Source organism: Neophocaena asiaeorientalis, unplaced genomic scaffold (genome assembly GCF_003031525.2).
Source record: "Neophocaena asiaeorientalis asiaeorientalis breed wild unplaced genomic scaffold, Neophocaena_asiaeorientalis_V1.1 scaffold918, whole genome shotgun sequence".
In the NCBI taxonomy this organism is placed as follows: Eukaryota; Metazoa; Chordata; class Mammalia; order Artiodactyla; family Phocoenidae; genus Neophocaena; species Neophocaena asiaeorientalis.
In genome coordinates this window covers 293,444-305,390 of record NW_020174132.1, presented here as the reverse complement: position 1 = coordinate 305,390, position 11,947 = coordinate 293,444, and the positions used below count along the sequence as shown (strand labels likewise).

The 11,947-nt window shown below is 40.6% G+C and overlaps 1 protein-coding gene and 1 non-coding gene across 2 annotated transcripts in view; one reads left to right on the top strand and one right to left on the bottom strand.

Annotated features, from left to right (window-relative positions):
• LOC112406060 (coagulation factor VIII-like) overlaps positions 1 to 11,947 on the top strand; it is a 92,947-nt gene that overhangs the window by 16,047 nt on the left and 64,953 nt on the right. Inside the window, exons 4-6 of the mRNA XM_024754707.1 lie at positions 4,062 to 4,274; positions 7,538 to 7,606; positions 10,270 to 10,371. Of these exons, the coding sequence (XP_024610475.1) occupies positions 4,062 to 4,274; positions 7,538 to 7,606; positions 10,270 to 10,371 (384 nt within the window). The remainder of the gene's footprint in view (positions 1 to 4,061; positions 4,275 to 7,537; positions 7,607 to 10,269; positions 10,372 to 11,947) is intronic.
• LOC112406069 (small nucleolar RNA SNORA25) lies at positions 8,355 to 8,482 on the bottom strand. Its single transcript, XR_003004485.1, has one exon. It is a non-coding gene; the product is annotated as a small nucleolar RNA SNORA25 (small nucleolar RNA).

Sequence of the window (11,947 nt, the reverse complement as noted above, 5' to 3'; positions counted from 1 at the left end):
AAGGGGGAGGGCCAAAAAAGGGAGGGGCCTCAAAAAAAAAAAAAAAAAAAAAAAAAAAAAAAAAAAAATCCCACTGTATCTGCCTTCCTATGCCCAGAAAACTTCCTAGGGAGGATCAAGGCCCATGGTATAGAAATGAAACAGAATTCTCCTTCTCCTTCCTTAGATTCATACTTTCCAGATATTTCCTCTGCCTCCCCTCCCCGCAATTTCTAAATATGTGATTAGGGCCAACTAGCAGAAGCACAAGCTGACCTCATTACAGCAAGCAACCTGTTTGGCCACAGTCCCCACCCCAACTAGCTTCTCCTTAACCTTCGCAGTGCAGGAAGGGAGTGAAGGGAGAGCCACAACAGACTGTGATATTGCCCATATAGACTATGGCATATACAGATCAAGAAGATTCAAGTAAATCATTAAGAAATTATTGGAGCACATGCCCTGTATTGTACGGTCTAACTATGCTTATGCATTGACTAATTTCTCATTCTGAAATTGGAAAGCATTAGTTTTCTAGGTTGCACTCGTTAGGTCAGGGCAGACCTGGACTGGGGGAAGGTGAAAGACAGGAGGGGGCAGGTGCTATAGAGGAAAAGTCATCCCAGGTTCTGACTTGTGCCTGGCAGGCTATTTCCATGAGGTTTATCCACTTGGAAGCTTCCAGAACTAATCTAGGGGCATTTTAGAGAGACCAGGGTTCCCACAATTCTGCAGCTGGGAGCTGACCATAGAGATGACTCTTTTGCACCCTAAGCCTGGTGAGTTCTGGGAAAATAGACTATCATCTCTCACACGTACAGCTACAGTGGTTCTTCCCAGGAACAACACAGTGAGTCAATGGCCTAATGCCCATGCGATTTACGATCCTAGCACGAGCCTGTGTATTTATATGTTATGATCCACAGGCTCCTGGCCCTCTTAGACTAGCCTGGGGGCCCCAGGATGTAAGTTAAATCTGTGACGATGTTGAGTATCACTTCATATGCTTGTTGACCTTTCTGATATCCTTTTGTAAAGTATCTGATCAACGGTTTAAATGTTTTCCCGTTGAAAAAAAAATGAGTTGTTTATCTTTTTCTTATTGATTTGTAGAGGTACTTTATATATTCTGAATACAAATCCTTTGACAGATATAAATATTTGCATATCTTCCTCCAGTCTGTAGCTCGAATTTTAATTTTACTCTCTTAATAGTTTTCTTTTTTGGTAAACAGAAGTTCTTAAAGTTAATTAAGCCTGAAAATTCAACAGTTAATGAAGCACAAAAAAGGTATCACATTTTTTTCCTTTTATGTTAGAGCTTTGTGTCTTATTTAAGACATTTGCCTATCCCAAGGTCATGAAGAATTTCTTCTGTGCTTTCCTCTAGAAGTTTTATTCTTTTCCCTTTCATACTTATGTCTGTGACTCATCTTAAATTAATTTTTGTGTATGGCTTCCCTATAGCATCTTTAAACAGCTTTGTTGAGGTATAATTTATATACCACAAAATTCACTCATCTAAAGTAGTTTGATGACTTTTACTAAATTTAGACAGTTATGCAGTCATCAACACAATCCATGTCAAGAAGTTCTGTCTTTGCAGTTCAAGCCCCATTCCCACTCTCAGTCCCAGACAACTTCTGATCTGATTTATATCTCTATAGCTTTGCAAGCCTGTCGTTTTTATCTCCCAAACCAACTCTGGTAAATTATATTTCAGTTCACCAAATAGTCCTCTCCTCCCCCAGAGTGGCAAGAGTACATTTCCCTGCCATATTGTTGTTGGATGTGGCCATATGCTGTATGCCAAGATAGCTAGTTCACATGGAGTGTCCGTCAAAGGAAGTATCAAGTTTGGTCCTGAGCTGAAAATGGAAACCCAGTACTAGAGAAAGGCTTTTAATTTCTTCTCTGAACAAGTGGCGTTCTAAGACACCAACCTAGGCTGTAAGTAGGTCCACAAAATGAGGCTCTGAGTAGGAATGAGATGAGGTTGGCCATGAGCTGCCGAACTTTGAGGGAGCTGTGAAAGACAGTATGGGGGCATACGAGTTAAGAAGTACCAACCTGAAGCTGCTGAGCAGACATCAGGCAAAGGAAAAATAGCTGAAGGCACCAGAGAGTGAAGTGGAGTAGCCTCTGAAACGCAGCATTTGTCCTGTGGTAGAGTAGTCATGCCCAGGGGTCACTGAGCTATGGCCCTTCACGACTGAGACCAACAAAAATTCTTGGCATGGGGAGTCAGAATGTGGGTCTCAACTCCTGCTGGACACCCAGGAATTTGAGATGTCTCAGCAAGGTAGCTTCTGGGGGCCTAGGCCAGACCTGGGGCAAGGCTGACCCAGCAGCAGCAGGGGGTGGACTAGAGGGCTAACCAGGACACTGGGAGCAGACAGGCAGACTTTCTGAACTCTCAAATGTCCCAACAGTGTTCTTCCTCATATAATAGAAGATAAAAATTACACAAAACACATTCTGCTTAGAATATTTGTGGTGGCTGACATATAAGCTCAGGTAAGACTCTGATGGAGACATTAGTAGATATGTGAACTTTAAGGGCTGTACACAATGCTTTTTCCCAGGCACCGCCTACTTCACTTGGTCAAGGGTAGACCTTGTTATTAGCAACCTGAGAAGAACCCAAAATCTCAGGTTCAAGCTTTCAACATTCTGAACATCACTTCCTACTTTTCCAGCTGTCGTTCTCTCACTGCCCACTCCTACAATTCTTCATTCTCATTGGGATCCACCATGTACTGACCCTACAATTTTTCACCGTCTGCCTTGCCAAGACAGGTATAATTTTCACGCATTCTTGGCTTCTCATCAACCCCCCAACCCCAACCTTAGTATTAGGAAAAAGGACATTCTTTTCCTAATGAAATATTTCAAACAAAAAAAGGTACAGGAAATAATAGAGCAAACAAACATGTACCCATTACCTCACTTTGGCAAATCTTAACATTTTGCCATGTTTGCTTACTTTATTTTAAGAAATTAAACATTATAGATATAGTTGAAGCCCCTTCTTTACCCGTCCATGATCCCCTCCCTCCCTATGCAAATGTATTCACTATTCAGAATATTATACCAACCCACAATCACACAGACACCTGAACCACACTCTCCAACCTGAGGTACAACTCACGTTTTTCTAAATGTCCCCCAGGATCTGCCAAGCACAGGTATTGGTCTGCTGTTGCTTCTGGATGAAGCCAATTGTCCGTAGTGCTCACTGGAGGAGCACCCCTTTACCAAAGAGGCTGACTTTATAGCGGGCCAGTGCAGGGGGTCTCTTGTACAGCTCTGCTGGAGAGGTCCCTCTATTAGATGTATAGCTGTTGTGGGGTACTATGGGGTATAGATGAGGAGCACCCTGAATGCCTTGGGAGGCTCTGGAGTCTCAGAGACCCTGATGAATCCGAGAAGCTAAGGTGAGTTGCTAGAAAAATAGTTCAATAGAAGTATAAGTGTTGCGGTCAGTGAGTTTCAATATTTTCTACTTCAGTCCACTGAAATGATGTAGAAGCAATGACACGTCACTAACAATGAAAACATATAGTGCTCAGTGTAGAATAAAGGTATCAGGATAATCCAGGGGTCAATTTTTACATCACTAAGGATGGGACAGCCAGAAAATATCTGCCCCTGATATGGTCTGGCCCGCCAGAGAAGAACCAAGTTAAAAACAACATTTAAAAAAAATCTCTGTGTCTCACCCTTCCTTGACCCTCACCAGTGCTCAGTAAAGAGTCTGGGACAAGAGTACATACCCATGTATGTCTACTGAGTTGAACTGACTTGAATTAGGTAAAAAGATGCAATAATGAAAGCAGTATTATTGTTACAATCTGGAGGTCTCAGAGGACCACTCAACCGCTCATGTTTGCATTAGTGGTCAAGAACTCCTCTGCAACATATAAGGCTTCTCCCCATGTATAGCTGCCACTTGTTAGTATTCCAAATTAAGTTTCAGGAACACTGTTTCTTGTGTAGAGTCTACTGGTGACAATAAACTTGATGTTTCCTTGAGTGGGCAATGGGCATAGGAAGGACAATTTTATCCCTCCTTGATTTAGGTGCTGAATATGAGGATAAAACCAGCCAAAGGGAGAAGGACGATGATAAAGTCATTCCTGGTAAAAGTCATACCTACGTCTGGCAGGTCCTGAAAGAAAATGGTCCAACGGCCTCTGACCCACCATGTCTCACCTACTCATATCTTTCTCATGTGGACCTGGTGAAAGACGTGAACTCAGGCCTCATTGGAGCCCTGCTGGTTTGTAGAGAAGGTAAGTAAAGAAAGAGTAGGATTGAGATGAAATAAGCCGGCAAGTACAAACATCTGAAAGAGGTTTCCTTTCCCTAGTATCCTGCCATGGAAAGGAGAACAATGTGGTCTCCGAGAAGAACAGATGCCCATCCTATGTAGCCAGAATGCACTCTAATGTTCAAGAAAAGCCAAGTTCTGGAATTAGGTCTCTCTTCTCTTCTTCTACTTTCTACTTCAGATATCCTATGGGCTGTCTCAGCAGTGCCTTTTATAGTTTTGTGTTAGGTGCCTTGAAACCTCCATGAAGGTAAATACATCCAAGAGTGTGATCAATGGCGTATAGACCACTTCAGAAGGTTAGTCATCTGTAACCCAAAAACATAAAAATCTGAGAAAAGCAAGCATTTATACATGTTTATAAGTTCTTATTCTAAAAATCATAGTAATTTAAGTTAAACCTTTTATAAAAATTTTTTTTTCCCGGGAATTCCCCGGCGGTCCAGTGGTTAGGACTCTTCACTCTCACTGCTGAGGGCCCGGGTTCAATCCCTGGTCATGGAACTAAGATCCCACAAGCTGCACGGTGCAGCCAAAAAAAAAAAGTAAAAAAAAAATTATTGAAGTATAATTGACCTACAACACTATTATAGTTCTAAGTGCACAACATAGTGCCAAGTGAATGAACAAATGAAAAGATGCTCAACATTGCTAATCATCAGGGCAATACAAATCAACACCTTGAGCTATCACTTCACACATATCAGAATGGCTATTATCAAAAAGACCACAAATAACAAGTGTTGGCAAGGATGTGGAGAAAAGGGAACCCTTGTGCACTGTTGGTGGGAATGTAAATTGGCACAGTCATTATGGAAAACAGTATGGAGGGTTCTCAAAAAATTAAAAATAGAGCTACCATTTGATCCAGCAATTCCACTTCTGGGTATTTTTCAGAAGAAAATGAAAGCTCTAATTCGAAAAGATGTATGTACCCCAATGTTCATTGCAGCACTATTTACAACAGCCAAGATATGGAAGCAACCTAAGTGTCCATCAACAGATGAATGGATAAAGAAGATGTGGGGAATATTACTCAGCCATGGAAAAGAATGAAATCTTGCCATTTGTGACAACATGGATGGACCAGAGGGCATTGTCCTAAGTGAAATAAGTCAGAGGGAGAAAGAAGATACTGTATGATTTCACTTATATATGGAATCTAAAAAACACAATAAATGAGGGACTTCCCTGGTGGTCCAGTGGTTAAGAATCCATGCTCCCAATGCAGTGAGCATGGGTTCAATCCTGGGTTGGGGAATTAAGATCCCACATGCTGCACAGCATGGCCAAATAATAATAATAATAACAAAACAGAAACAAATTCATAGATAAAGAGAACAAACAGGTGGTTACCAGAGGGGGGAGAGGTGGAGGGATGAGTGAAATAGATGAGGGAGACTAAGAGGTACAAACCTCCAGTTACAAAATAAATTTGTCACAGGGATGAAATGTACAGCATGGGGAATATAGTCAATAACACTGTAATAACTTTGTATGGTGACAGATGGCAACTAGACTTATTGTGGTGATCTCTTGTATAGAAACATGGAATCACTATGTTGTGGACTTGGATTATATGTATAATGACATGTGTCCATTATATTAGTATCATACAGTATCATATATGTCATATAGTATCATATAGTATGATATATATGTCATATATAGTATCATATCACTGCCCTAAAAATCCTCTGTGCCCTGCCTATTCATCCTTCCCTCTCCTACCCTCTGGCAACCACTGTTCTTTAAATTGTCTCCATAGTTTTGCCTTTTCCGTATGTAGCCTTTTCATATTGGCTTCTTCCACTTAGTAACATGCATTTAAGGTTCCTCCATGTTTTTCATGGCTTGATAGCTTGTTTCTTTTTAGTGCTGAATAATATTCTGTTGTCTGAATGGACCAGTTTATTTATCCATTCACCTACTGAAAGACATCAATTTCACTACTTGATAATTTTAAAAATATATAATAAAAAAATTAAAATCTTTTCAGACAGCTTTACCTGTATTTTAAATTTGTATGGGTGAGTTAGTTTCTTTGTCCAATTTAACTTTTACTTTCCAAGCATTAAGTGTACAAGAGAGGACTTCTCTGGTGGCACAGTGGTTAAGAATCCACCTGCCAATGCAAGGGACATGGGTTCGAGCCCTGGTCCGGGAAGATCCCACATGCCGCGGAGCAACTAAGTCCATGCGTCACAACTCCTGAGCCTGCCCTCTAGAACCCACGAGCCACAACTACTGAGACTATGTGCCACAACTTCTGAAGCCCACATGCCTAGAGCCCACGCTCCACAACAAGAGAAGCCACCACAATGAGAAGCCTGTGCACTGCAACAAAGAGTAGCACCCGCTCGCTGCAACTAGAGAAAGCTGGTGCACATCAATGAAGACCCAATGCAGGCAAAAATAAATTAATTAATTTTAAAAAAAGAGTACAAGAGAGGAAAGAACATTATAAACAAAAATCTTCCTACTCAAAATAAACCTGCAAAGAAAACTTCCCAATCAAGTGAAAAAGTATAATAAGAAAGCTAACAAATTCAACAGTTAAAGCATGAAGCAAGCTTATTTGTAACATTGATAACTTTAAATATTGATATACATGGTGTTCATTTAAAGTGTGAGTATGTGTTTAATATAGACAGTAGTTATTTTGCTCATAACTTTTTTTTTTTTTTGCGGTACGCGGGCCTCTCACTGCTGTGGCCTCTCCCGTCATGGAGCACAGGCTCCGGACGTGCAGGCTCAGTGGCCATGGCTCACGGGCCCAGCCGCTCCACGGCATGTGGGATCCTCCCGGACCGGGGCACGAACCCGCGTCCCCTGCATTGGCAGGCGGACTCTCAACCACTGCGCCACCAGGGAAGCCCTCTTTTTCTGTTTTCTGTTTGTTCTGAATATATACACATATATGAAATATGGTTATATGAACTTGTAGTTTGTATGTCTTTTTAATTTCTTTTTTAGTAATTAATTTTTAGTGTATTTGATAAAAGTAAGGGTCTGCAACAAATCTGAAATTTTTTAAAAAGTCCTTTACCCCGAATAAGTTTAGAATTACTGGCATAGGAGATGTGACACCAAGGAAATAATGTTATGGTAAAGTTAATAAGAGACCAAGAGACAAAGCAGTTGATGAAGTAATGTATCCTCGTAGTGTCATTTTCCTATGAGAGGATTTTCAATAGAAGATAAGTGCTCTCACTTCTTTTTCAGGGAGTCTGACCAAAGAAAGGACACAGACCTTGCACGAATTTGTACTACTTTTTGCTGTATTTGATGAAGGTTAGTGAGCTGCAGTCTGAATTTTGGTCTCCTGAAAGAAATGAAATATATTAATTTAATGTGGTACTTGAGCATGAGGGCTGTTAATGTCCAAAGGAAGTGATTACAGAAAGATCATAAACGACATTATCATTCAGGAATGATGCAGACGGGGATGAAAATGAATTCCAAGGAAAAAATGCAAGCTGAGTTCCACTGGCAGCTATGAAGTAAGAAGATAGAGTAGCTGGGTAACCTTGTCCCTCTTATTAAATCCATCAACAAAGACTTTTTGCTTTACTTTCTCTTTTATATTACGGTTTGAAGCAAAGGAAAGTTTTATTCTTTGTGCAAAGAACGGAGAAGTGCGAGCTTGGACTCTAGAGCAAACGCCCTTCCGACAGGCCGTAGGCGGGGCTACTTTATAGGGACGAGGGAAGGGGCGGAGCTCTCCCGGCAGGCGCAGCTGCAGACGCAGTGTGTGCACCACGTCTCTGCACACGGCCTGCTGCGGCTGTCTGGCCTTGAGCGTCGTGGTCAGCTTCTGCTCCCAGCAGCGGAGCTGACGTGTCAAACCAGGAGGTCTGGTGTCAAACCTGGCTGACGTGTCAAACCAGGAGGTCTGGTCTGAAGGGCTGGGGCAAGGCCTGTACCCGCGACGTTTCATGTATGTAATTTTGTTTTGTTTGGTTGTTTGTTAGTTTTGGTTAAACGTGGGAGACATTTATTTACTTTCCCACATCGCCAATCATGGATACGAGTGGCTAAGGTTTCTATCTCCTCAGGAAAACACAGCCCAGTTGAGTGACTATCACATCCTTTGGAGAATTTCAGTCTTCGGTCACAGCATTTAAGAGCTCCTGGTTTTGGTCCCACAAGCCCTTTTTGAAGTGACTTATTGCTTTACTTTCTAAATGCCCCCTGTTATCTTTTAAAGAAATTTTTACTAAAAATCATATATATTTAAGGTATACATCATGATGATTTTAGATAAATAGATACAGATAGAGAAATGATTACTACAGTCAAACTAACATATCTCCTCACAGAGTTATTTCTTGTGTGTGGTGAGAGCACCCGAAATCTACGCCCTTAGCATATTTCCAGTGTTCAATGTAGTATGATTAACTATAGTCATCACGCTGCACATTAGATCCCCAGAACCTGTTCATCTTAAAACCGAAAGCTTGTACCATTTGACCAACACTTCCCCATTTCCCCAGACCCTGGCAGCCCCTCTTGTGTTCTATGTTTCTATGAGTGTACTTTTTCTTATCTTCATCTCTTACTTTTAAGTAACTTGGGCAAGTTACTTAACCCTTACTCTGTGTCTCAGTTTTATCCATTTGAAAAGTGAAATAATAAGTACTATTTCATAGGATGGTTGTAAGGATTAAGCGGGTGATTTCTTCCTCGTCGCCATCATGATCACCTTCTGAAGTGAGACACCCGCCATCGTCTCTCTCCTGACTAGTCTCCTTGTCTTTTTGTGCCCCCTGACACTTCATTATTACTGTAGCAGCCAAAGGGAGCCTACCAAAATGTGAATCTGATCTTGTCACCCCAGCCCTTAAAATCCTTCAATTTTACATCAAGGCAAAATGTAAACGCCTTAACACACTGATACATGACCTAGTCTTTGACGACCTGTCTAGCCTCATTGTGCTTCTCTTCCTGCCTCACCGTTCATCACCGTTCAAGTTGCAGCCACACCGAACACCTTTTGTGTAACACCCAAAACACGCCATGCTCTTTCTTGTATCTGGACCTTTGCTTATGCTGTTTCTTCTGCCTGGAAAGCTTCACACCAAGTTTCTCCTCCTTCTGGTCCAGGTTCGTTGCCTCTTTATATATTTCCACATTACCTTGAGCTTCCTCCTTATGACACTAAATCATCATTGCTGGCTTTATTTAATATTTATCTTCTTTGACCTCGTATTCCTTTCTCTTCAGGCAAAGTGGGGTTCCTTCTCCTCTCTGCTCCCACAATATCCTGTTCTTATCTCTCTTACATCACTCTTCACTCTGTATTATAATTGTCTGCTTCTCTGTCTATTCGAGCTAAATTGTAAGCGCCTAGAAGGTAGAGGCTGTGTCTTCTTTGTCATCAGTGCCTAGTGCTCAGTAGTGTTCAGTAAATATGTTTAACTGAATGAACAAATGAGTGGATCAAGGGATAAATGAACTTATGAGAGTTCCCCAAAGGCTGGGTGCCTCAGAAAGTTTCAGTCCTTTGCACAAGGAGCTGCTAATAATAATATTTATAGTGCCTTTCACTCTTGTTAATTTCAGGGACGAGGTTGGAAAGCTTTCGGGTTCTTGGGCTTTCATTATTGCAAACTGGATGAAGCAGTTAGGACAGGGACAGGTACTGGCAGCCTTTTCCTAGGATGCTTTTCATGTGCCTCCTTTTAAATAAGTGAGCTAATGAATAGAATGAAATCATCATGGTGCAAATTAACCGATATTCTCCCTTCCACTAGTTATCATCTGTCATTATTCCTTTCCAAGTAGTGTCATGGATAAATATAGGGAGAGATCATTACTTTGAGCAAGAAATATCTGCCTTTTGGTACTGTCTTCTCCCTTTTTCTTACTGACTTTGAGGGCAAATCATCTGTGCCTACTGTGCTGACATGAGACAGACACTTAGCTGGCCCTCTATTGGCATCCTCTCTCAACAGGGAAAAGTTGGCACTCAGGAAAAAATGAGTCCTTGACACAGGCTGTGGATCCTGCATCTGCAATGCACACAATCAATGGCTATATAAACAGGTCTCTGCCAGGTATGTACAGCCTGCTCAAGAATCCTCAAGAGCTTCTGCATTCACCACAGAGCTCTCTTCTCCAGTTTTCCTCAGTTATCTGAAAATTAAGGTTTCTTTTGCTTAAATGTAAATGGGCATCCAAGGATGAACAGATATTTAAGGAAAGCCTGAAACACGAAGACAATATGCAAAGATAAAGAAAAGTAGTATGCCTTGCCTTATCATCCCTTCCATCTGGATGTTCCTGAGTTACATCCTTTTATAATAAATATAATAAACAGGTTTCTAGTAAGTAAAAAAATGTAATAATAGGATTATATGAAAAAGAAACAATCAAAACAAGAATATGCTCACAAAATTAGGAATATGATTGTCAAAATACAAACTTAATAGAAAGTGGTATAAAGCAAACCTCCCAGAAAGCAAAACAAAAAGAGATTGAGAAAGCAAATCTCCCAGAAAGAAAAAGAAAAAGAGATTTTTAAAACCAAAGAAATGATAGAATGAAGTGTTAAGAAAAGAAAAGAGTTGAGTCTTTATATAAAAATTTCCCAGCAGGATAAATTAAAAAGTATCCCCACACAAAATTAGGTTTGTGGAATTTCAAAGAACAAAGAGAAGATACATAAGCTTCCCCTGGGAGAAACAGGTCACATACAAAGGCATGAGAATTAGACTGGCAATATAATAAACCAATACCTTAAAAGTTCTAAAGGAAAAGTTATTTTCAACCTAGAATTCATAGCCAAACTATAACTTAACTTTGGGGGAAGAATAAAGACATTTTCAGAAATGGTAGCCCTTAGAAGCCACTGAATATGTGCTACAATAAAACTAGAGGGTAAACCAAGAAAGAGGGAGTTGGAAAATTCAGACACCCAAGAAAATAATGAAGGACGAGGAAGGATATTTTCTTAACTCTTTTCTATATTTTTCAAGAATTCTATAATTAATATGCATGATTTCAGAATTAGAAAAGAAATTAGCTTTCAAAACATGCAAGTCCCTGCTCTCACATATCAAGTTAATTAACCTCTCTGGGCATCAGTTTCCTCGCCTCTAAGTGAGGGATGATAACTATAGTTTCTACATTCGTAGGGTTATTGGGAGTTAAAACTTGTAAAATACTTTGGACAGTGCTTGATGTTACACGAGTGCTCAGTAAACATTACTGTTATTAATTATATTGCCATCATTAGCGTTAGATTGGATGTGAGAAGTGAGAGTGGGGACAAGAATAACTCTCACTTGCATAATTGAATTCAGGATGGTACCATTCACTGAAATAAAGAAGTCTGGAATAAGATGAGGTGATAAAGATTGAAAATTTGGTTTTGTACCTGTGGGTTTTATGAGATATCCAGGTGAAGATATTGAGAAGGTATCAGTCTGGAGTTAATACCATGAGAATGAATGGTATTATTCAGGGAGAAAATTTGACTAACGAGAGAATAAGGCCTAGGGATGAGCCCTGGGGTGGTCCATCATTTAATGGATGGGTAAAGAAGGAGCAGTCACAAAATGAGACAGAAGAAGGAGCAGTCTAAGCCTTAGGGGAACAAAACTCTGTTGAAACAGAGGCCAGGGGAGGAGA